Raw genomic sequence first — 26,891 nt, 5'->3', positions numbered from 1 at the left:
GAAGTAGAGGTGTGCGCCACGCCGCCGCCGCGCCGCGCCGATGATTGCATGTAAAAATAGTAAGCACATCAGCGTAACGTCGGCGCGCCGCCGACCTATATCTGAAATCGGCGGCGCGGCGCACACCTCTACTTAGAAGATTTTCGGAAAGATGGAAGAGATGGATCTGGAAGACTCCTTATGGCCCGCACCCCAACAATATGGGTATTTTCGGAATGGTCTTGAAGAGTAGGTGCCAGAAATTAATGTTTGACTCCATTTTGAAATCCAATTTGGTGATTTCCGGTTTAGCGAAATTCGCTATAACTCAATCAATATGGATATTTTCGGAATGGTCTTGAAGAGTAGGTGCCAGAAATTGATTTTTGACGCCATTTTGAAATCAAAGATGGCGACTTCCAGTTTAGTGAAAATCGCTATAACACAATCAATATGGGTATTTTCGGAATGGTCTTGAAGAGTAGGTGCCAGAAATTGACTTTTGACACCATTTTGAAATCAAACCTGGCGACTTCCGGTTTAGCGAAATTCGCTATAACACAATCAATATGGGTATTTTTGGAATGGTCTTGAAGAGTTTCAGCCCTAGCTTATCGAACAGATTGTGTCTGGTACATACGAAAAAAAATTGGACTATTGGATATTTCAGTACTAGTTTCTGTGTAATTGATTGCGACAGGCAATTCACATATGATGTCTATATTCACAATCTTATGAACATTATTCAAAAAACCAAAGGTTAACTTGTGATTTTATTCAAGTATTTAGAAATATTATACAAGTCCGATTGTGCAACGTGAACTCATTTATGATTTATTACATCTTGAACAGGATATGGTTTTCGTGGTTGGGAATTAGTTCACAAAATCGAAATAAATTTTCTTGTGAACCTTTTCACGAAACTCGCAATATTACTCATGAATCATTTCTATCATCGTGAGCTAGCTTATGTTTCCTAATATATTAGTCACAATTCAATATCCGTGCTCGTGCTATAGGTCAAAAGATCACAAAATATAATTCGTGTATTCGTGAATTTGTCCATGATTCCTAGTATATTTGTCACAATTCACTAGTCGTGCTCGTGAATTAGTTCACAAAATCGTGAAATCTTATTCATGGAAACGTGAACTGGTTCGTGATTCCTAGTATAATAATCACGACTGCTTGTGACACAGTTCACAAAATCAAAAAATATTATTCATGGGTTTGTGAACTGGTTTATGATTCCTAGTAAATGATTCCGATCAATCTTTAGTGTTTGAAATAGTTATATCACACACTCAAGATAGATCGTGAATCATCTACTAGGAATCATAAACCTGTGCACGAATCCATGAATAATATTCTTGATTTTGTGAACTATTTCACGAACATGATTAGAGATATCTTCTTTCTATTTCATGCTCATGGTCATGAAAGGTTCACGTGAACTATTTCACAAAATTTGGGTGTTTTCGTCATCATATATGATTATGTCCAGCTTTCAGCGACCAGTTATAAGTGTGAGCAGTAGAAATAATAAAATTATTAGGACCTTGAGCATCGTTTTCCATTTGATAAAGTTCAATGTGATGTCCGGACCGAAAACGAAAACTGTGCTAAACACCAAAAATAAATTACAAAGCCACAAATCGCGTTCGTGATGTAGTTCATAAATATTGCAAATCAGTCACACGTTTATGATCCAGTTCATGTTGTTACGTTACTCCGGGTACAAAATCCGACCTTAATTAAATATGAAATTGTCGAATTGAGCTCAAGAGTAAAATATCACGATAGCATGTATAAAATTTACGAATACCAGACTAAGATCTTGAAATCATTAACATAAATCACATTACTTGTGCCTAAAATATCAAAAATCGTGACTAAGATCCTGAAATTATGAATTACTTGACACTTAAATTTCACGTGAATAGAAAGTACGTAAATCGTGACTAAGATCATGAAATCGTAAACAAAAATCACAATAGTTTGTCATAGTCCGGTACAAAACTCGTGAATAAAATATCATGATAACATAAATTACGAAAATCGTGACTAAGGTTCTGAAATCAGAAACATAAATCGCACCACTCTGCCAAAAAAAAAATGGTATATTCATAAAAAATATCACAAAAACGGGATGAGAAATAACGAAAATCGCAACCGAGCTCCTGAAGTCATCAACATCGTTTAAATGTCGGTTCTTTTAGTTGACACACTTTAACCAATGTATGACCAAAACCAATGTATGCCCAAACTATGAACAAGAATCATAACAAAAACTAAACATGTTCAGGGAACAACTAAACATTGGAGTGTAGGTGTTACAAATATTTTTGGTGCGAACTAGTTTTTTTTTAAAAAACAAATAGTTTTATGGACACGAGGTTTTTAATCCATAATTGAAACTTGGTCACGATTTTCGTAAATTGTTCAGTTCACGAAATCGTGATTTTTTGTTCTTGAATACATGAACGTGCTTTTATTTCCTTGTGTAATTTTCGGTCAAATCTTTTAATAGATATTCTCAGCGGGAGATGTCAATTTTTATTTGAACCTTACGTTGTCTTTGACGTATTTATGGCCAGTTAAATTCGCTTTGCTGCAATCTTCAGCCGGATGTATGTCTCCACCATCGTCCTACAATTAGGTGCCGCGCAGAAAAAAAATTTGTTCATGAATTCATGAAAAAATCATGATTTTCTAAAGCCTTTGAAATGAGAATTGCCATTGCCGGCCACGACCATCTTCACCGGTACTTTGGTTAGGATAGCAAATGTTGATGTGATACCTACTTAAAGGAAGACCACGGACTCAGCGGTCTATCCATAAGGGTCACGTAGTTTGATTAAAGGACTGGTATTGGTGTAGGATTCGTCACAAGCAGGCAATGCGACCACAAAATGAATACGCTTTTATGAGGTGGATTGGTTAGTCTCCGAGTACACGAATACTCAAAGCAAAAAGATGTTTAGTTAAGACTTTCTTGTGTTTGAACTCTGGGTAGCCGGCCACCGAGAGTTATTTACCTGTTCTGTGTACTACAAACAGCCGGCCGAGGGAGTCTTGCTAAAACTGTCAGCTAATCTGATATATATAATCGATTGAAAACTGAGCTGTATGACAACAAGATATGAATACGTTCAACGCCCTCGAGTCAAGCCAAAACATAGTTATTCCACATATCGAATCAGAGCATCTGTGACAATTATATATGCAGGCTGTATCGATGATATATTTTAATAATAATTAGTGACCCCGAAAACCCTCAGATCCACATTTTTGCGAATCGTAGATTTCCTCATTGTAGTCTGCCGTTTCGATTCCCAGTAATACTGGTTTAATAATATAATGAATATACAACGCAAATGTATATAAAAGTACTCAATACAATGATGAAAATTATTATAATGAACATGATGAAACAAGCCGCAACGGGCGGGAATAGCGTAGCTGGTAAATCGATTGCATTGTAAGCAGCTCACCTGAGTTCGATTCCCAACCCCGCAGAAGTTATTCCGAAGAGATTGTTCTAACCCGAAAACAAAGGCGAATGACCTTAAGGTTAAAACCTCTATAATCGAAATGAAAACAATAAAAAATCATGCCGCAAATTCCACTCATCCCACTCAGACAAGACCATGCGTATTCCCCACGAACATTCAATGCCCTGTTGATTAGTTCCCTAATTGTTCAAATCTACACGTTAACAAAAAAAATTATTTGCTCTGTTTAACCGCTCGATTGGCACCACCCGGCGGATACGTGTTCACATGTGTAACTATGAAAGTAATAGTAAGGCAACTACTTATTTAAATAAAAAAACAACAGCTACAAAAATTTTCAAAGATGTTAATGAATCACCTTATGAAAATCGGTGATAGGGGCGCGCGCTGAAATAGCTGACCGCCGCTTATATTTCTAACAACCAAGCCGTACACAAAACTGAAAAAAAAATTCAAGAAGATCCACATAAAAATATCAGATGTTATTAACAAATCAAATATCTGAAAAATCGTAGGCACGGAATTTACTGAGACACGTTGAAATCGGAAACTGATGAGACCAGGTTGAAAATTTATTATTGGGGTATTTTATTCAAGAGATCACTTTTGGATTTTTCGCGTGGAGTAATGTTCTTCACAATGTTGTTTCAAATTTTTGCTCTCACTTTATATTTAGTAACTTTGTTATTAATTTTTTTTTATGATTTATATTCATTACATTTATTTTCTGCATTATATTCAGTACCTATTGATTTTATTAACATGTAATGCTACTGGGCTGGGGAGGGACCATTAAGGTATTATTCAAGTTACAACTTGGACTAAAGGTCGTGGGCAGTGCGGTAAAGTGTCACATTCAAACGACAATATACATTGAAAGTAAAATCGCGAGTTCACGGTTTTGTGGCACCCGAAAACCAACATCTTGAATTTCAAAATGGCCTCAATCAGTAATGTCCATTATCTGCTGCCCTGCCCTTTTCAAATGACACCCATATTAATGGTATTTTCATTGTTTTGTGATAACCGGAATACGTCATCTTGGATCTCTAAATCAACAATCTCCAGAATCTGCTGACGCTTCATTTCAAATTGTACCCATATTGATAGTTGTTTTCACTAGTTTGTGGTAACCTGAGGCAGCCATCTTCGATTTCAAAGTAACTTCAATCGTCAATTTCCGTCATCTGCTGATCACCCCTCTCAAATGACATCCTTATTGATAGTAGTTTTCATTGTTTAATGGTTTCGGGAAGACGCCATCTTGACTTTCAAAATGGCATCAATCATCAATTTTCGTCATCCACTGACTATCCCCTTTCAAATGACACTCATATTGGTGGTTATTTTTACTGCTTTGTGGTAACTAGAAACCACCATTTCAAAATGGGCTCAATTGATTTGCATTTCCTACTGACCATTCGCTTTGTAATGATAATCGTATTTCCGTCATCTCGAGTTTCAAAATGCTTTAATCATCAATTCTACCAACATATTTCAAGGCGAAAGGAAACTTGTCTCTCTTAACCATGATAATTTTACACCAATTTGAAATTTTTTCCCTGATTTGAATTCTAATTCTCTGAAGGTTTGCAAGCTGTTATAAGTCAAAATAAATTCCCTGTCTTTTCAGGTTATTTCTAGGAAGCGACAGTCTGCATTAAGTTAATTTGTACCTTATCTGAATCTTGCATCACTGAATAAACCATAAAAAGATAATGAGACCGCTTTATTTGCCGATAACAGCTAAATTTTTGCCTACGAGACAGAAAAAAAATTGTACGAGTTGATGAATCAGACACCAGCAAATTCTGCGGAAACCCACTACGATACACGTCTTAAAGCGAAGGCCATAAAATGGTGGGCTCATTTCAAAACCAGCCAAATGAAACTTCCATACTAATATCAACAGTAAATTGGGCAAGTCATTTATTCTGATCATGAATAACAATCTACGTGTCATCCTTCTATCATCCAGCAGGGATCAACGAGAAGAGCTATAAACTCCGGACAGAAAAAGGACTACTCATCCCCCATTTATTTCATCGGATTACCATTTCCCTTCATTTATTATTCCGACAAACTAAAACAACAGTCAACTGCCCCCCAACAACCGGGAGCTGCTGCACTGAACAGCCATAAAACATCCCCCAAAAAAGCAGAAGTCACCCACAACCATCACCCATTCTCGGGCAGGTAAAAAGGGATCCCAAACGAGTGAGAACAATGCAAAACGATATAGAGGATTACACAACCGGCGTCGCTTCGAAGCCTTTTTTACCCCACTCGTAATTCGCAGCAGCCGGATCCCCGGCAAGTGAATTTTCCCAGCGCAATCCAAATCCGCATCCGCTACGTGAACACACACAAACAACGCGCCCATCCCACCAGACGGGGTATCATGTTATCTCTAACTCTATCGCATCGCTGCCAGTTGGAACGTGAGATCCTAGGTTGTTTGAAATCATCCAACCATCACCATTTGTTGGTGGGAAACTAGGTGAAAACATGCCTGACCTGACCCGGGACGTTTATCATCATCTCCGTATCGTCGTCGCGACGTAAACGTCACCAAAAACAAAAAAAATAGGACGCCACAGATCCGTCGGAGGATCAGAATCGGATTCTGTTTTTAGCTTCATTATCCGGAAGTATTTAAAAAGTTTACAATCTGTTCCGTTCGAAGCAACCATCGTCCTTTTTCCAGGACTAGCAAAAGTTGAAAGGTTCGTGTCCGCGCCATGGGCTGGGCCCGGAAAAGGTTTGCGAGTCATTGTCGGTCGCAAATTTGTTTGGCAGGTTTCTATGATATGTGAATTCAAATTTTTGGTTCCATTATCTTTTTAACGTCTAGACGTTTATCAACAAAATGGTTGTGGTCCCTACAAATTTCTGGAGCGAAGAACATACTTGCTTCAACTCGAACGACAAAACCCAACCTGTTAGCCATCACAGCAACACATGAATTTACTTTTAATCAAGCAACCGCCCGCTGTCGCCAACGTTCGTTCGTATTTTCCCAACTCCTAAATGAAAAATGTGCAAATTGCACCACCCCGTTCTGCTGCAGCAGTTCCAACAGTTGGCACTAAAAAATATTTTCCATAAACCAAGTAGCATAATGTAGCGCACTGCTTTTACATTTTTCCCCGACTCCGGGCTGTTTGCCTAACTTTTATCTTCTCTACTTTGGGGCTCCACTTCGGTTACCACTGAGGGGCCATCATCATCTCGTTTCGGGAATCCAACCGCTCATTCGTTTTCGGCCACTAGCCTCCCATCATGCATGATTCAGCATCGCAACTCAGGATACTCAGGCTAATGCCGCCCGCCAGAAGAAGCTTTTTAGTCATTCGGACCATCGCATCGCTGCCGCTAGCGTGTTTTTGTCGGCACCATCGTCATTTATTCATGGCGATAGTTTGACAGACTGTGTGTGTGTGTGTTTTCGCTGGTACCCCGATGTTGTTACATTGTGACCAAGATTAGCATTCCAATAGTTTGACGGAGACGACAGTTTATGACTTACCGTGTATGACAAGCTCCGAGTCCCGGTTCACCTCATACAGCCGAATCGCCTCGTCAAGTTCCAAATCGGATTGGATCGTGCAGGGATCGTTCTCCTCGTCGACCCATTTCATGGTGAAAACCTGAAGGGAACAGCAAAAAAAACAGAACAATATTGATTGTCTCAATCAGCGTCGACGGCCGGTTCTTTAGGGTACGAACCGGCGGCGCCGGTTGCTGCTACCGGACGATGGACGTAGTAACGTGATTTTTTTTCTGTCGGTTCCATCTTTGCGGTGCAACGAAACGGCAACCATGCAGTACTGACCTGTTCCGGTGCGAAGTGGCATATCTCCCGTATCTCCCGGCAGATTCCCTCGTAGGTGATGCTCTCCACGATGTAGGTGATCATCACCTCGCCGCTGTAGGCAATTTTCACTTTAATCTCGGAACCGGCACCGCCACCCCCACCGCTGTTGTTGCTGTCGTTCGTAATTTGGATGGGCATTTTTTTTTTGTTGCTCTCTCTCTCTCTCTGTTTGTTGGTGGGTGGACTAGCAGTAGCTGGTTGGAGTCAAGAGGGAGGTTTTGTCAATTAGCCGAATCGGTGGTAGGTTTCCAGGCGGTGTCCGTGTGGCGCGATGGAATGTTGACGGTGCCCGGGATGCTTGGTTAGGTAAGGCAATCAGTGGAATGTTGTTAGTAGATTAAGTTTCTGCTCTCGATCTGCGGGGGTGGCGCTATTGGAATGTTTGTAGATTGGTTCGCTTCAGGTGCTGGAAAAAGAGGATGATTTGAAAAATCGTTAGGGGAAATGGTTTAATTTAAGATCGATAAATTAAAATTTTACTGTTAGTTAGAACTTGAGAAAGCTAAATTAATTATGGAATCTGCGTTTCGACTTCGCCTCATCCGAATCCGATACTAACGTAGTGACAGGACTAAGGACGGATTGACGCTAGCTCAAAAAAAAACGGTGATACAATTTGTGCCTGAGCAAACCCCTAGTCAAGTTTGATGTCCTGCAAGACAAGGAGCTCATTTTAAGCTGATGAGAAAGTAATGAAAATAAATTAATTGGTTTTGGCTTAACAAGCCAACGCAGGATGCACTGTGCTATATTTCCTTTTAGTGGAGAAGAATTTTGCTAAAAACTATTTTCGCTCCATTAAAGAGAAAATTGTTTAAAAAACCATCTTTGCGCGCGAAGAGCACAAAATCTATAACTAAATTAATTATGGAATCTGCGCTTCGACTTCGTGTCATCAGAATCCGATACCAGCTTAGTGACATGACTAAGCTAGTGCTGGATTGACATTAGCTCCGAAAAACGTCCTGTCACCGTTTAGCACCTTACGATCCAGTATTTCTTGATTGATTGATTGATTGTTTAAATTATTAGGAAGTGACTTTAAATTATGAATTCATTCGTCACTTCTAAGTTTAGGTTTACATTTCATATTTGTTTGTACAGTTCTGCGTCTTTCAGAAAACATATAAGCTGTTCTTCCTTCACAGGGTCGTTGCTCAGCGCGTCTCTGATGGATTCGCCGATTTGATATGTTTCCCTCAACTCATTATAATTGGGACATCTTGTAATAAGGTGCTCGACAGTGAGCGGGTCGTTGCAGGTTTGACAATCGGTCCGGTTGCCCCCCCCCTGGTATAACCCCTTTTGGGCCAACATCGTGTGCCCGGTTCTAAGCCTTGAGAGAACTTGTTGCTCTCTTCTTGAGTTACGATCATTCCATTGTTCAAAATTTCCTTTTAGCTTTCGGAGGAATAGGACGCGCTCGGTTCTCCATTTATCTTCTACTTCTTTCCTTGGCTATGTTGCGCTTGATGTCCGGTCCTGGAACTTCGTTGGTTAGCATTGTGCTTCTTCGGCCGAGTGCTGCGAGGTGGTCTGCTTCGTTGTTACCTTTGATCCCACAATGTCCTGGGATCCAACAGAACATTATTTTTTCATTGGTAGCATTCTCTATCGCCTGGATCCATGGGTGTTTTGAAGAACCTTTTTCCAGGGCAGAGACAACGCTAGCTGAGTCTGTAAAGATTACTATCGGTTTGTTTGGATTTGTAGTTCGTCGTGCAATAGCTGTGTGGATGGCTATTGCTTCAGCCGAAAAGATAGTGCAGGTACTAGGTAGATTGTAGAAACTTTCCTCGTTATTACTGAAGATGCCGATTGCTATTGCTGTGTCGCATTTCGATCCGTCTGTGTAGATCACCGAGTGGTTTATGTATTTCCTATTCAAAGCTTCGTTGAAAATTGCAGTGACTTTATGGGCAGGATCTCCAGCTTTAACCAGTCAATTAATGGTGCTACGCGATTCCATCGTCGATCCCAGACTGTGTGGTGTTGGGTAATAGGAGGATGGGTCATTGATGGGAAGGCTTGGATAATTTTCTCGGTGGCAGCCGTCGTGGGGTCGTAGTTACCTTCTGTTTTTTTTTTTCTAAATAACCCACCATTTTACGAACTGTTGTTAAGGCTACCATAGCGTCGAAGGGTAAAACTCCTGCTTCAATGCAACTGCTAAGTGGGGGAGTGCTGGGAAGTAAACCGGAGCAGTTTCGCACCATTTTGTTATATATGGGTCCAAGGGTTGCTATCATATTGTGGAATCCTCTTGCCGTGATTTCGATGCCATACAACAACTTACTGCTTACCACGCTGTTTCCGACTTGCAGAAGCGAGTGCCTGTTTCCGTTTGTGTGTTTTTATGAGACGGCTTCTGGATTGTAAAATTGTAAAATCAGGTCGAAACGGGAATTCCCGGTCGATGGTAACACCGATGATTTTTGCGGTCTTTTTAAATGGCACTACGACGCCACCTACCGTTTTTTTTTTGCTGCCATGGGTGGTGTCGTTGTTTGCATACATGGGTTGTGCTGCTTTTCTCTGCGCGTCATGCTGAAGCCGATTTTATCTGCCCACTCGGTTACTCTTCTCATCGCTGTTTGTAGTTTTGTTTTCGTCCTACGGGCAATCGGACCTGTGGCCAACAGAATGATATCGTCAGCGTACACCAAAATGTATACGCCTTTTGGAAGATGTCGGAACACGTCGTACCGATGAGAAAAAGTGTGACTGCGAGGTACACCGTTTTCTTCTTTATATGCTGAGGACAGTGAACTTTCGACTGCCACTTGGAACGATCTGTCATTAAGAAAGCCTTGTACGAATTTGCAAAAGTCTTCCGGTCAACCCCCATTTTTGGAGCTGCTTTATGATGTTGTATCGCCAAACCCGATTGTATGCCTTCGAAATATCCATCAATGGTAGGTCTGTATGTTCTCCTGCGTTTAGGGCACGGTCGATAATGTCCCCGAGGGCCGTTAGGTAGGAAGCAGTTCCTCTTCCTTTTCTGAAGGTGAATTGGCGTCGATGGTTTGCGGTTGTATTACCAAAACGTCAGAGGGCTCAGGACGAAAATTGAGGACTTGTACTTGGCTGCTCTTGACGGCGACTACGATATTTTCGTTCTAACGGAAACTTGGCTTGATGATCGTATTACATCGATGCAGCTCTTCGGGGATTCTTACGCGGTTTATCGTGCGGATCGAGGTGCTCGTAACAGTATCCATCAGGCTTCATTTTACTCATCTTTGCAACGAAGAGATAGAGAAAATTTTTACCCCCCAATAACATGAGTTTTGTTTTGGTGCACAATTTTTGCCCAGTAACTAGGAGAGCAGAGAGAAACCGCATTCTCTCATTGTTGAATCCTCTTGCTTGTGACAGAGCAAAGCTTTATAAGATGCACTGTTGTTACCTCATCACAGTCTGGTGGAGCAACGGAGCTAAATTGCTCAGTTGGCAGATGAGAATAAACTAGCTTCCTCTTTACCCGCAAGGGAACCAAATTTAGTTCACTTCAAATCAGTGTTCGAATATTTCACTCGGCTTTCATGATAAATATTAATCCATCCACCTTCTGGGCATGTAAAGATGTGAATTGGGCAGATCCTAGTTCAATATCAGAATAACATTAAGTGGATACACCATTATAGAGTTCCCAAAAATGGGCATATTTAAGGATTTTTTCTTATCACAAGAAAGTGATGAATCGAAATATTGCTAAATGAGATTTGTAACATATGCATAGAACCACAAAAATATTTCTTTCGAGTAATTTCATCACAAGATAGCAGATGTGCAGCATTTTCCTCCCCCATGAGTTTTTTTGGTAGGGGTCCACGGCCTGACAACTATCTCCCGTAATTTTTGACATAGAACCAAAAACTTTATGACTTATGACAGTAGCAAGCGACGTACGAATTTTTTCGATATGTTGATTTTTCGCGAAATGGCGTTTAAGCGAATAAACGCCGAAAAACGACACAAATAATTAGTTTATCCAAAATTAAGCAATATGAAATTAAAATCCCACGTACGTCACTGGAGAAATCAATTTCGAATATTCTGTGAAAATTTCAAAGCAATCAAAAACCATTTTTGTTCAAGTTGCATTTCCTGCCAACTCAAAAAGGGTTCGAGAAAAATGCGTTTAAAGTTTTCAGTACACTCGAGGTTTACATAAGAGGCGTTGCGGAAGAATTGACAATTTGAACATTTATATCTTGTTTTCATTTTCCATTTTTTGGGATATTATTTTTAACATCCTAAAGCACATTTTAGACTAATAAATAAAAGTCGACCTTTTAAAAAATCTACGGTGGTGTAACCTCTTAAATGCCCATTAGACTGATAAAGGATATTGAGACTATTTCATCCTAATTATATTATAACCCTACTCATTTGAAGCATTTGGTTAGAGAAACGTCTGCCATCTTTCTTCATTTCATTGCCTCAAATGGCAGTGTGAATATTAAGGCACTCGAATTAAGTTTTCGTTGCGTTTAAACACCAGTATTCGACCATTTTCCGCCTTAATTCAATCTTTGCAAAAATAAAATCAACGTTATCCGCAATACATTCTCACAGACATGTTTATTTAAAAGTGTCTTAATATTGGTGCTCAAATGTCTATTAATTTGCTCCATCGAACGTGCATAGATTACACACTTAGTTTGAATTATTGAGTACCGGAAAATTTTAATCGGGTTTTAAACAGCAAGCCGTTCAGTATTTAGTAAACCAATTCTGTTACCAAACTCTCCGCAACATTCCTTTTTTATCCAAGCGTTAAAAATACTCAGAAAATTTTCAGCTGAGAATTGCTGACTTATTCAGTGATTCGGCCATTTAATTTAATTCAATTAAAAATATTCCAGGTTTCAGCAAATTATTCTTTAAACTACGGAAGTTGCTGAATAATGAATACTTTTTCGAATTTTTTTAAATCAATTCCATATCAACATTTGAATAGGGCTAATAAGATTTGTAAACAAACTTTTGTTTTGCTGATTTCTCTTAATTTGTTATAATTTCAATACAGAAGAAGACATTTGAAATTGATTCTACCAAGGGTAAAGATGTTGATTCATGTGTATCTTTCGTGAAATTCAACTCGACAGCGAAATAATGAGCGAAATAAGTTTGTTTACAAAAATCTCATTAGCCCTTTTGAAGAATTGATATTGAATTGCGGAATTCCGTAAAATGTTATTTTACTGTGCAAATTGTCAAATGAAATTAGTGAAAAACTTTGTGGCTTAGTGCGTATTTATAAATTGCTGGTTTAAATTAGCAAAGCATAAATAAAGTACTCATTTGATATAAAATACCGCCATTCTGTTGTTTTCGAAACCATCTTATTTTATAGGTTTTTTTCCAAACATGCTCTTTCTGTAACTGAGCATCTTATAACGAACACTCCCTCTTGAATTGGGTGAGAATTAATACTTTCGCATCCCCGCGGCGTGGTAGAGATATGTGTGAACTCAAAAAATAAATCTCTTGATTCTCAAGAGCGTGTTCTCTCGATTTCGGTGGGAGCTAGTAAACAGCCCTACTGCGTTTAACTGCTGGCAGAGAGAAAATGAGCTAATATCGAGAGCAGTAAGGAAGCCTGGTATCCATGGTCGCGGCGGGGGAGTTTTAATCGCTGTTTCTTCCGCACTTGCCTCCTGTGAGTTTGGTGTGGATAGTTCATCAAGTATTGAAGCAGTTTGAACGAAGATTACTACGCAAACGAAGAACTACTTTATTGAAGCTGTTTATATTCCTCCAGAAAAACGACTTGATTGTTCTATGACGCAGTTCCACCTAGACTCCAAAGAGCGCGCCTCTTCTCAGGCAGATACAAACGATGTGATGATAGTCCTTCGCGATTTCAACCAACCAGGACTCATGTGGGTTTCTTCTGGCCGTGGGTACGCTTACCCTGACCCGTTATCCTCGACAGCAAATCCTGCCAGCCGCTTACTGCTGGACGGGATGGCTTTTCACGGACTAAGTCAAGTAAGCACGGTTTCCAACCATCAATCTCGTTTTCTTGACCTTGTCTTCGTCAATGAGAATGCTTTGCCTGAGTGTTCTGTGAGTGAAGCTTCCAGTGCGATCGTTCCTTTGGATAACTATCATCGCGCTTTAGAAATATCCATTTCCACCATTAGTTCACCACTATATGAAGAAGCTTTAGCTGTGAATCGTCGTAATTTTCGCAAAACTGATCTAGTAGCTCTACGCCGCTCACTGTTGCTGATTGACTGGAGTGTACTACTTGATCAAGTGGATGTAGATGTTGCAGTTGATCTCTATAATCGGTTACTCCTTGACTGTGTAGAAAAATCTGTTCCAAATTATCAACCTCCCAGGAAGCCTCCCTGGTCAAACGCAATGCTTCAGAATCTGAAACGCACCCGTGCCAATGCTCTACGTGCGTACATAAATCGACGATGCCCTATTCTCAAGCGCTTTTTCGCAATAGCCAGTAATGAGTACCGCTGTTATAACAAATTGCTGTACAAAGGATATGTGAACCGCATCCAACAAAACTTACGACGAAATCCGAAGGGCTTCTGGACTTTTGTTAATACGAAGAGGAAGGAAACGGGTCTTCCGTCTAGGATGGTTTACAATGGTGAAGTAGCGACTACAACGGCGACAAAGTGTTCCCTATTTGCCAGTTACTTCTCGAGTGTCTTCACTACTGATGCGCCAACTGCTATCGAGCTCGAAAACGCGTCCCGTGATGTTCCCGTTGGTGCGGTGGATATGGATGTATTCACCATTTCAGAACAATCGGTTCTCTCTGCAATACAAAAAACGAAATCGTCGTATGCTCCAGGACTAAGTGCAATGCCTTCAGCTGTTCTGAAAAAATGTTCGGATATTTTAGCGATTCCACTGACGCACCTTTTCAATGTGTCATTTCAGCAGCAAAAATTCCCCGATGATTGGAAGTGTTCAGTCATGTTTCCGGTACACAAGAAAGGTGACAAAAGCAACATCGAGAACTACCGGGGAATCACTTCGCTGGGAGTCGAGTCAAAAATTTTCGAATCACTTGTTAACGAGGTGCTGTTCTCTGCTAGTAAACATTACATAAGCACTTGTCAGCACGGATTCTTTCCCGGTCGATCGGTGGAGACGAACCTGGTCTCCTTCACATCCTTTTGAACCTGGTCTCCTTCACATCCTAATGTCCAAACAACTACAGGTGGACACGATCTACACAGATCTTAAGGCTGCTTTCGACACTGTTAACCATGAGATACTGCTAACGAAGCTTGATAAACTTTGATGCACTGCCCGATTCTGCCGTTGGCTTCGATCATACCTTGTTCACCGTAAAGTCGTTGTTCAAATTGGTGACAATGAATTTGAGTGCTTTTCCAACCATTCTGGAGTTCCTCAAGGTAGCACATTTGGTCCGCTGCTGTTTTCACTGTTCATAAATGATGTGGCTTTCGTCTTAATGCGTGGAGGGAAACCGTTCTTTGCCGATGACTTGAAAATATTTCTAATTATAAGGAAAGAAGCCGATTGCCGTGAGCTACAGTATCTCGTTGATACCTTTTATAGTTGGTGTAAAAGTGTTGCTAAATGCTTTGTTATCAGCTTTCATCGAACGAGGAACATGTTTACTTTCAACTACAACATCGCTGCAACTCAGCTGCAACGCGTTGATCATGTAAAAGATTTGGGCGTCATCCTTGATGAAAGGCGTACACCCATCACTTCTCAGCGATCATTGACAAAGCTAATCGTCTACTAGGTTTTATGTTCAAAATATCCAACGAATTCCGGGATCCTTTGTGCTTCAAAGCGTTGTATTGTTCGCTGGTGCGCTCACAGTTGGAATTCGCAAACGTCGTCTGGTGCCCCTACCATGCAACTTGGAGCCAAAGAATTGAAGCCGTCCAGCGCAGATTCATAAGATATGCGTTACGTCAATTGCCTTGGAATGATCCGCTGAACTTGCCGCCATACGAAGACCGTTGTCGATTACTAGGACTGCACACTTTAGAAGATCGTAGACACGCGTCGCAAGCTACCTTCGTATCTAAGCTTCTTCTCGCCGAATATGATGTTCCCGATCTCCTATCACAAATTAACCTCTACGCACCAACCCGTGTCCTTCGTCCTCGAACACTGCTGCAGACTGAAATGCGTAACACTAACTACGCTGCCAACAGCCCGATACTAGCAATGGTCCGTCGCTTCAAAGATTTTACCGACAACTTCGACTTCGTCATTAGTTCTGCACAGTTTAGAAATCGTTTGTTATCACTTTAGGTTAATTATTTGTAATTTAGTTCATTAAGACTCATTGTCAGATGGACGTAAATTGTTAAATATAAATATATCGAGCAGGTCGTTTTCTGCCAGGATTGTAGTGAGTCTCCGGTTGATCATTGTCTCGACAACTTTTCCCAAGAAACTGGTTAGGTTGATGGGTCGGTATCCCATTGGTGTATCGCTGATTTTCCCTGGCTTTGGAATAGGTACGACGATGCTATTTGTCCATTGATTTGGATGTACACCTTCTGCCCACATTTTGTTGATTGCTTTCAACAAGGATGTTTTATCGGACACTGGGAAGTTTCTTATCATTGGGTATCCAACATTGTCAGGTCCTGTCGACTTCCCATTTGATTTGGCGATAGCGTAAAGCAACACTCCAATTGAAAAGTCCGTGTTGTAGTCCGATAGCTGGTATATGGGTTCGTCTTATACCAGCCGTCGTTCGGCTTTGATCCGTTCAAAGTATCAGATAATTGAAAGAAGTATTCACCGAGGATATTCGCGATTTCGATAGGGTCGGTTCGGTTCTTTATCCGTTGCTATTTTGTAGGATGAATCCATTATGTCGTCTTTTACCAGCCAGTGCGTTAACCCGCCTCCACATATCTGGTACTGATGCTTTATTGTCAATCTCGTCTAGGAACTTCTCCCAGCTGGTTCTTTTCGCTTCTTGGATTTCCTGGCGGCATTCGTTACGTGCGTCATGGAAGTTTTGTGCTCGTGCTTCTGCGAGGGGGTGGTTCTGTGGGGTTTTTTTAAATTTTCTGAGGGCTTTTCTACTTTTTTTTACAGAATCGCTGACCGTGGGACTCCACCAATGTACAGCTTTTTACCAAGTTTTATCGAGGTTTGAGGTATGCTTGTCATTGCTGCTGCGACCATTATTTCACCTAGTTGTTCGAGCGATAAGGGTGTATCCGAACATATATTTTGTTCAATGTGGTCGGTATATTGTTGCCAGTCGGCTTCCTCAAATTTCCACCTTCGCCTCCTTGTTGTTATAGGCGGTTCATCATTTTCTGTGATGGTTCTGTCTTTTTCTATCTTCCATCGGAGTTTATTCGCGATTGCGGCTGAGACTATTGTTTTGATTTATTTATTTATCGCGCACATCAACAGGCCGTACTCGGCCCCAATGATGGAAACTTAAACTATTTATTTATTTATTAACAGATTAAGGCCGAAGTGGCCTGTGCCGTATACAAAAGATTCCTCCATTCCACTCGGTCCATGGCCGCGCGTCGCCAGCCACGCAGTCTGCGAAGGGTCCTCAAATCGTCTTCCACCTGGTCGATCCATCGTCCTCGCTGCGCGCCACGTCTTCTTGTACCGGTCGGATTGCAATTGAGAACCGTTTTCACCGGGCTATTGTCCGACATTCTGGCTACGTGCCCGGCCCACCGTAGTCGTCCGATTTTCGCGGTATGACAGATGGGCGGCTCCCCCAACAACTGATGCAACTCATGGTTCATTCGCCGTCTCCATGTGCCGTTTTCCATCTGCACTCCACCGTAGATGGTACGCAGCACTTTCCGTTCGAAGACACCAAGTGCGCGTTGATCCTCCACGAGCATGGTCCAGGTCTCGTGCCCGTAGAGAACTACCGGTCAAATCAGCGTCTTGTAGATGGTCAACTTCGTACGACGGCGAACTCTGTTCGACCGAAGTGTCTTGCGGAGGCCAAAGTAAGCACGATTTCCTGCCGCGATGCGTCTACGAATCTCTCTGCTGGTATCATTGTCGGCGGTCACCAGTGAGCCCAAGTACACGAACTCTTCAACCACCTCGATTTCGTCGCCACCGATGCAAACTCGAAGCGGGCGGTTCTCATTCTCTTCTCGTGAACCTCTTCCTATCATGTACTTTGTCTTCGACGTGTTGATGGCAAGTCCGACGCGCTTGGCTTCTCTTTTCAGTCTGATGTAGGCTTCCTCCATCTTCTCAAAGTTTCGTGCAATAATATCAACGTCATCGGCGAAGCCAAGTGGCTGAACGGACTTTGTGAAAATCGTACCACTCGTGTCGATCCCTGCTCTTCTTATTACACCTTCCAGCGCGATGTTGAATAACAGACACGAGAGACCATCACCTTGCCGTAACCCTCTGCGTGATTCGAAGGGACTCGAGAGCGTCCCTGAGACACGTACTACGCACATCACCCGATCCATCGTCGCCTTCACTAATCGCGTCAGTTTGTCCGGGAATCCGTACTCGTGCATAATCTGCCATAGCTGATCTCGATCGATAGTGTCGTATGCGGCTTTGAAGTCGATGAACAAATGATGTGTGGAAACATTGTACTCGCGGCATTTCTGCAGTACTTGACGAAGAGCGAACACCTGGTCCGTGGTAGATCGTTCGCTCATAAAACCCGCCTGGTACTGCCCCAGGAACTCTCTTGCAATTGGTGATAGTCGACGGCATAGTATTTGGGAGAGTACCTTGTAGGCGGCGTTCAGCAGGGTGATTGCTCGGTAATTACAGCAATCCAGCTTGTCGCCCTTTTTGTAGATAGGACACACGACACCTTCCATCCACTCCTCCGGTAAAATCTCCTCCTCCCAAATCTTGGTAATCACCCAGTGCAGCGCTTTAGCCAGTGGCTCGCCACCGTGTTTTAGTAGCTCGCTTGGTATTTGGTCAACCCCAGCGGCTTTATTATTTTTGAGCCGGCTAATCTCCTCCTGGATTTCTTGGAGATCCGGAGCCGGTAGTGTAATGTCTTCCGCGCGTGCTCCCAGGTGCGTTACCGTGCCATCCTCGTCGTCTGCTGCATCGCCGTTCAGGTGTTCTTCGTAGTGCTGCCGCCACCTCTGGATCACCTCACACTGGTCCGTGAGAAGATTCCCGTTTGTATCTCTGCACATGTCGGCCTGTGGTACGTGGCCCCTGCGCGAGCGGTTCAACTTCTCGTAGAATTTCCGTGTGTCTTTAGCGCGGTACAGCTGCTCCATCGCTTCGCGATCTCGGTCTTCCTGCTGGCGCTTTTTGGTCCGGAAAACCGAGTTCTGCCTGTTCCGTGCCTGTTTATATCGCGCCTCGTTCGCCCTCGAGAAACTTAAACTAATTACATCTAAAAAATTGCAGGAAACGATTTCCTAATGATATCCGAGACAAATGAAAGTCGAACAGGTGCGACACACGATTGAAGAGGCGTTGTAGTCCCGTGATAGCGGCATTAGCTGTTTGAATAGTTCGTGGAAACGGCACTTTCAGAAGAACGTTTCCGCGTAACGTTCTGGGCCTTGCTTGGATGTTAACTCGCTCTAGTAAATCTGGAGAATCGATGCGTCCTGACAGAAGATCAGAGATGAATAAGGCTCTTGCAGTTTCTCTACGACGCTGGAGAGTATCGAGCTGGATGAGTTGACACCGACTCTCGTAGCTTGGTAGACGAACAGGATCGCGCCAAGGCAGGCGTCGAAGAGAATACCGTATAAATTTTCGTTGAACCCCTTCAATTCGATCGCTGCTGTTCATGTAATTCGGGTTCCAGACCGCCGAACAATACTCCAGCGTGGAGCGCACTAAAGAGCAGTATAGGCTTTTGAGACAATAAATGTCTGTAAAGCATTTAGCCGTACGGAAAATGAAGCATAGGCTTCGCGATGCTTTACCAACAACATACGAAATGTGATTCTTAAATGTAAGTTTCGAATCTAACAGCACTCCAAGATCCTTAACGCAGCTCACCCGGGAAGCCAGAGCTCCAGACAAGTTATATTCAAACTCAATGGGATCTTTTTTTCTGGAGAACGATATCACAGAACATTTCGCCGGATTCAGAATCATTCGGTTGTTTTCACACCATCTGCTGAAAGTGTCGAATTGCTGCTGCACATATTGTGCGTCCCTTTGGCTCCTAATTCTGTTGAAAATTTTTAGATCATCTGCATACGACAACCGTGGTCCTTTCAGCTGATAGTTTACATCGTTGAAATAGAGAGTGAATATAAATAGTCCGAAATGACTTCCTTGCGGAATACCAGACGTTGCGAAGAACAGTTTGGAGTATGTATCACCTATGTTCACACTGAGTTGACGGCCAACGAGATAGGATTGAAACCATCGCAGGAGTGATCCACTGAAGCCAAGTTTTTCCAATTTAGCGACTGCGATATCGTGATTGATTTTGTCGAAAGCTGCAGATAAGTCAGTGTATATAACATCAGTTTGTTGATTCGCATCGAACCCTTCGGACACAAAAGAGGTTAGAGATAGTAGATTCGTCGACGTAGATCGATTCGGCATGAATCCGTGTTGGTCTTTAGAAATGTATTCCTTACAGTGAAAAAACACTGACTCCACCACGACTAACTCAAAGAGCTTGGAAATGGCACAGAGCGCAGAAATTCCTCGATAATTGTCAATGTTTCTCTTATCACCTTTTTTGTGGACAGGAAAGATGAAAGCTGCTTTCCACAATTGAGGAAAAATCGCGGTTGTCAGTGACATTTTGAATAGTTGACAGAGTGGTTCCATTAGACCAGATATACACTTTTTCAATAACACGGCAGGGACACCATCTGGCCCAGGAGATGACGATGCTTTAAGCTTGGATGCTGCTGATACAATATCCGAGTGTTCCACACGAATCTCACTCACTGACCGTTCGAGTTGAGCCACGCCGCTAGCTGCAACGTCAATCTGCTGCGAGGACAGAGTCTCACTGACGAACACACTCGCAAATTTAGAGGCGAACAATTTGCATATTGCTTGTGAATCATGCCCGACTTCACCATTCAAAAACATTGTAGAAGGTAAGCCGGTTTCTTTCCGCTGTTCATTGACGTATCTCCAAAACGATTTAGGATCCGACTTAAGCTTATGTTGCATTTTTCGTTGATAGTTTGAAAAACAAAAACTGTTCAGTTTTTTAAAATCGTTATTGAGCCTTACATAATAAGCTCTCAGTGACAAGGTACGGCGTTTGGTAAACTTTTAATCCACGACGCGCAGCGAGCAAAACACCGCCACCGGAGGATTTGTTGCTATTGAGAGGGCTACGATCACATTTGAGAACCTCGTAGTCAGAAAAAATCACCTGGCTGGAAAGAGTCTGCTCATTTAGCCATGTTTCTGTCAATGCGATGATGTCGTAACAGCAGTCCGAGGTAGCTAGGCGATAGGTATTTGTACAGGAATTCATGCCTCCCACATTTTGATAGTATAAGTGGATGGGCGACGATTTTAGGCATGGAAGGCTGACCGGCACTCCTCGATTCATTCGTCTGGAATGTACACCAGGGCGACTGGAATGACTGCTAACAGCTGAATGCGCGGGTGAACTGCATGAATTGGTAGCACCCGTGATGGAAGTTGGAGTACTCCTCAGAAGGTTTCCAGCTAACGGCTGACAACGATGACTTATTAATTGACAGTCGGAAGCATTCGAGCTAGAACAAACAGTTCCATCAGGAAAAACGGTTGATTCATCAACATAATTTTTAAAATACTTGCCAAAGAGGGCAATTTGGAAGTCCCCCTCTCCATTCCCAGACACAGGGCCGGGACAACTGAAGATACTGCTGACTGCAAGGGGCACGACTGGGCTGGGAGGATTAGGGGATTCCATATTGCTTTCTACGGTGCGTCCCGGTTGCCGTTGATCAACAGGCCAATTGTCGGTGCATGGTCTAAAATAACTGCTATTTGCGATGGATTTATCCCAGTCGAGGTGTTTTCCGAAATCCATGCTTCCCGTCATTAGTACGTTCTTGCCGAAAGTCGATGAACTCGCGGAAATACATCCAATCCGGCCAGGTTTCGGCATTGAGCGCTATTTCACGAAGTTGAGGGTCAACACCAATTTTGAAAGAAATGAAATTAAGCCCGCTCAAATTTGCGTCTTTTTTCACTAACTTCTTCACTTCGACCGGATCGTCCGTTGAAAGGCACTCCTTAACCATAGCACTAACCTCGTCTTCGGAAACGGTGGTGGCAATTCGCGACAAATAAATCCAGCATTTACTAGTAACGGGTTGAACAGTGATTGTGGGTACCTTTGCTACATCACCCTTTTTCTTGCCACACGTTAGGCTGGGGACATCGGATTTAGAAAGAAATTTATCATCCTCCGTCTCGCGAGCACGTTTGGCTCCAGATCTTTTTGGAACGGGCCATGCTATGGGAGTTGCAGGCAATGTCGTTGCTGATTCCACTGATTTTCTGGTTTTCTCCATTTCAGTCTTTAATGCTTCAAGCGCTGTTTTATGTGCGTCGGTCAGCAAACGGAACGCTTCGCTCAATGCTGTAAAAGCTGCATTCACTGCGGAGGATTTCATCAAATCCACACAGCTGTCGCAAAGCCAGAATATATTCGCTGAGTCGTTAATCATGTCCAATTTCGGACGAGTAAGCGTTGAACACGATAGATGCATGATTCTGTCGCAGAATCCTTGGCATTTCAGCTGATTCAAAGTGGTTACCGGCTCGGAGCACTGCAGGCAGATCGAATCCATTGCGAATCGCCTACAGGTAGGCAACAGTAGTTACTTCGCGAATAAGCTTTTCCGATATGCATCCACGGTTTCACCACAAGGATTCTATCACTACCGACGACACTTTGGGAGAACAAAATGTTTGTCAATTGTCACCGCACGACCAAGAATCACAAATTATCAGTCAATTGATCAATAACTGCAGCTTAGGCGAGGGCACAAACTCTATTCTAATTGAAAAATCACTGAATATACACAAAATAAAACGATCCTAAATACGATTGTTATGTCGATGCATGTTCCGTGTAGTCCTCGCATGAATGTCGTAGATCCATCGTTTAGAATGATGGCGTTTGCATCTACCACTGCTTCAAGAATGCTGTTTCCCCGGGATCCGTTGTTGAAATCGCCCATAATTAAGAATGGCCGCTGCAGTTCACTTAAAAGGTCTTTAAGAAGTTTTCCGAAATCCGTGGTATTCTTCCCGATGGTACATATACACATGCTATTGTGATTGGAGATGGTCCGTTTGCAGTAGTTTGCTGTCGATGCTTATCGGTGTGAAGGGGGTGTCTTTCCGGATTGCTAGTGCGATAGTTTGATATACGTTTTCACCTGATTTCTGGAGCCATGTGTAATTAGTTCCGGCCCACTGGTTGATATCCTGGTTAGTACTGACATGTGTTTCTTGTATCGCAATGCAGACTGGTGAGCTTGATGTGATGAGTAGTTGCAGGTCATTCCATTGGCCGCGTAGTCCGTTCATGTTCCATTGGATTGCTAGTTTGCGTCTGTTTTAAATTTTATCAGTGATATCCGTTGTACTAGAAGATCTAGAGGAAAAGTTGTCGCATGTCTGGTACGTCGAATCCCGGAGTGGTTGGTTTTCTGCCATAGCCGCGTTGTTCTGAAAATGCGAACTGGGGTGGGTGATTCCAGCAGGCGATTGACCATTTGCTGTGGCCGCCTCGTTTCTTCGGTTCCCATTCGTAGTTGAATAATTGTCTGTAATAATGGTTCCGCAAAGAAAGTGTATGTCAGTAGAAGCCCCTGAGTCTCTGGTCCTGTTTGATTGTTGTATAGTCCGGAGGCCGGTCGGTGTTATTCTATTCGAGGGACAGGTGTTTTCACCCTTGTGCGTCTCGATATCCTTGCTCGAGGAGATACGCAGGTTGTCCACCAGTTCCGGTTGGGGTGTACCGTCCGCACTGACGGGGCTGCGTCTCCTCCAAGAGATTTTTGCTAATGGCAAAGCCTTTGTTTCGTGATCATCGGATTTTGGGTACATGCGAGCATGTAGCGGTTGGCCCTCTGCCATAACCGCCTTGATTACAGTTTGTGAACTGAGATTAATGATTCCTAATGGAGGGTGGCCTTTTGCCATAGTCGCGTCGTTCCCTCGGTTTTTATTCGCAGTTGAAAAATCGTCTGCAACATGTTGAATGGTTCTGCAAAGAGACTGTGTGTCGGTAGAGCCCCCTGAGTCTCTGGTCCTGTTTGATTGTTGCATAGCCCGGAGGCCGGTCGGTGGTAATCCTTTTGAGGGACAGGTGTTTTCACCCTTGTGCGTCTCGATATCCTTGCTCGAGGAGGGACGCAGGTTGTCCGCCAGGTCCGATTGGGGTGTAACGTTCGCACTGACGGGGCTGCGTATCCTCCTAGAGATTCTTGTTGCTCCCTGAACACTTACCGGTTCAACGTTTTTGAATTGATCGATTATTGGTCGAGAATGTGGTAAGACTGTCGTTGCAGAAGGTACGGGGTAGCGAGACGGCTTGTGTTTTTTGGTCGAGACGTTTGGGTGCTCACCCCGGCAGAAGCAGTGTCTGCGGTGAGGTGAGTTGTTATAGGTGCCCCAACCGCACCAGGATCTGCTGAGATCAGTATATCCGGAGATTGAGGGGCAATGGTTTCATCGAGTGGTGTGGCTCTTGTGTGAAGTTGTTGACTCAGGACTGTGTTCATGTGCTTGCTTTGTATGTTTGAAGGTATAGGGTTCATTATTTCGAGATAGTAGTGTGATGATCATCATCCGGTGTTCTGCAGGGACTGGGGTCCTCACTATTATTTGGTTGTTGGCTCATTGGTCTGGTTCGTTGTGCGAGTCCGCGGGTTTGTCTGGTAGCACTTATTGGGTTGAACTTTCCTTTTAAGTTGATAGAGTTTGGAGTCAAGAATGTGTCTTTATTGTGGCTGGCATGTGCTTCAGCTCTAGTGCCTGTCGAGCTGTTGTAAGATAATGGTGTGTCTTCTTCCTCCATGCTTTCCTCGCTAGTTTGAATAGCACTACTGTATTTAGTCTTTTTTGATTGATTTCCGGTTGTAATCTTGTTCGATGTGGTCTGTATTTCTGACATTTTTTTGCGATTTTCGAGTTCGACTTTCACTGCGGCGTGCTCTTTAACTAAAGCCTGGTATCCATCTTTGATTTTTGCAGTTCATTGTGCATTCGCTTGAATTCATCATCTTTAGCCTTGGTTTCTTCAAACTGTTTCTTCATGGCGTCCATCTCTTTCCTTATCATTTTCGACTCATCCACTTGTTTCGAGAGTTTGATTAGTTCTGCTCTCAGTTCTTTGATCAAGTTGTTTTTGGACTTGGTCTGATGTGACTTGGTTAGCGTAGGTGGTTGGTTTTCATTCAAATCTGCAATGATCACAATTTATGCTTTTTGTCTACAAACGTTCCATTAGCGTCTATAGTCTCAAGTCCCATCGACTGTCAGTAACCGGTGCGATGTTTACTCGTCGTCTTGTACTTCGTCATCACAAGGGGATGTGCGTGCAGTCGGTTGTACTTGGGCCCCTCCCCGTAACTCTGGCGAAGTCTTCTTGGCCGAACCAGATTTACGATCCTGTACTTCAAGCACCGCAAGCTTCGTAACTGGCTAAATTCACCTCTCGACGCCTTCACCAGGGCTTGCCTGATTCTACCGTCCGCTCTGCTGTAGGCTTCGAGGACGACACCACCAACACAGCTCTTCCTTATGGATTCGTCTGCAATGTACACCAGATCACCACTCGCTGGTGGAAATGTTCCCGTATAGGTACAACTTTGTCCGCTGATTTATCAACGGCAAGTATTCGGAAACCCACCGAGTCCACAGTCTGTCCGCTAACAATTGGAATCGCTTGTAACGGTCGCCGCGCAAAGCTGCGGCTTCCTTCGCGACGGGACCACGGTATGTTCTACGGAAATTGCGTCAACCCCAGGAACGAAGTGATTCTGCGTCAGTGCTTCTTCCGCTTGTGGCTTCAGCGATCTGTACGGGTGTGAATTGATTAGATCCTTCTTATAACGAGTACATTCAGCAGTACTTCCACGATTTACTCCGATATTCTGATGTCGTGAAAAAGTAAGCATGCCCGCAATTCTTCTTGGTCGTTCGACGTTATTTTCACTTCTCTTTCGGAAAATACAAGACACCCTGGCCCATCAGAACACATAGAGTGCTTTTTGTACCACTTCGTCATAGCGCCTGCATGTGTTAGGTTTAGTCGGAACCAATCGCCACTCTCTTAGCTTTGTTAGACTAAGGATTTTTCCAATCCGGAAGGCAACGAGTTGCTTGTGCCGTCGGTGGTCCGTATGAATCCACGATAATACATTCTTCGAATTACTCCAGAAGTACCGCTGCTTTACCTCAAAGAAGAAAATTTCGACGACAGAACTTGCAAGTCTGGCTCCCAACACTGCTGCTTGCAATGCTCCAGACGAAGAATTAAGAGATACTTCAGGGGTGCGACGTTCTATTTTGCCATCACTAGCGACCGTCAACCGTCTCAATTCCAAGATACACAACAGCCTTTGCTGACATCGACGAAGACGTGAAGTTGAACGCTACTGAAGTCTGAGTTACGCTGGCCACGAAAGTAGCACATAGCAATGCAAACATTTTCGACCTCCGGAACCCGCCTTCCAATTCACTGACTCTGTTTCTCTACTTTTTGTTTAATCCTAATTGCATCCACTGCGTCACAGCTCCTGGATTAAAAGTTTTCTGAAAAAAAATGAAAACGAACAGTAGTCCTAGCGCGATCGAAGAAACTCATGACGCAACTCATCACGCTTCTCATCGTTGCCAGCCGCTTGCCTGACATGTACGGCGAAAGATCGTCACTTAGTTCGATGGAAAACGAGAACTCGTCGCTGGTGGGTCCCCAGACCATACCTAGTACTTGTTCAAGGTCCGTTTCCTTGACCTCCCTGAATGGTCTGTTGGCTGCTTACCCATGATCTGATTCAACAACCAGTTCCACGATATCACGTAGACCTCTGAGATTGCTTCGGAACTATTCCAGAACAAGAATTTTAGTACGCACTTATTCGCCTCAGCTGATGATTTCTTTTATATCTACATCGAATACGATAACTCGCTCAAGGAATCTACAGACCACTACTGTCGGTAGCGCAGTTAGCATATTCGGATTCTTCAGCAGTTTCGAGTTTTAATTTTGCTCTGGGGTCCGGAACCAAACGATGCTTCTTCTTCCTCGGATTGTGCACGATGTTCAAAGGCCCGTACCAAACCTTACTACTGTCGAATGCGTTCAATTCGTGCGTATTCTTTCTTCTAACACTCGGCAATCATCCCACGAACTTTGTCATATCGTTCGTGGTTCCTACTCAGGCTCTTCTCCGCACACTGTAATCGTTTCAGTGCCACAGGGAAGTATCCTCCTTCCACAGCAGACCCATTTCGAAACAGTTGATCTACTTAAGATATCGTTCGCGTTTCTCTCTCCTTCCAACTCAGGGAACACTACGGACATCTCTGACTCCTCCATCGTA

General features: G+C 43.1%; 2 protein-coding genes across 2 annotated transcripts in view; one reads left to right on the top strand and one right to left on the bottom strand.

The window, feature by feature from the left end:
* The window catches only part of LOC131689679 (protein RER1), a 291,551-nt gene that overhangs the window by 241,880 nt on the left and 22,780 nt on the right, over positions 1-26,891 (top strand). The gene's annotated exons all lie outside the window — the stretch shown is intronic.
* On the bottom strand, positions 21,324-22,121 carry LOC131686946 (uncharacterized). The gene has a single exon (XM_058970977.1). It carries the CDS (start codon positions 22,119-22,121, stop codon positions 21,324-21,326), a length of 798 nt encoding a protein of 265 aa, XP_058826960.1.

This window comes from Topomyia yanbarensis, chromosome 3, assembly GCF_030247195.1.
Source record: "Topomyia yanbarensis strain Yona2022 chromosome 3, ASM3024719v1, whole genome shotgun sequence".
In the NCBI taxonomy this organism is placed as follows: domain Eukaryota; kingdom Metazoa; phylum Arthropoda; class Insecta; order Diptera; family Culicidae; genus Topomyia; species Topomyia yanbarensis.
Note: the sequence above shows the minus strand (reverse complement) of the source record. Positions and strands in the feature narration are given on the sequence as shown.

Coding starts and splice junctions, on each gene's coding strand:
- LOC131686946 (XM_058970977.1), bottom strand. CDS start 22,121: ATGGATTCGATCTGCCTGCAGTGCTCCGAGCCGGTAACCACTTTGAAT.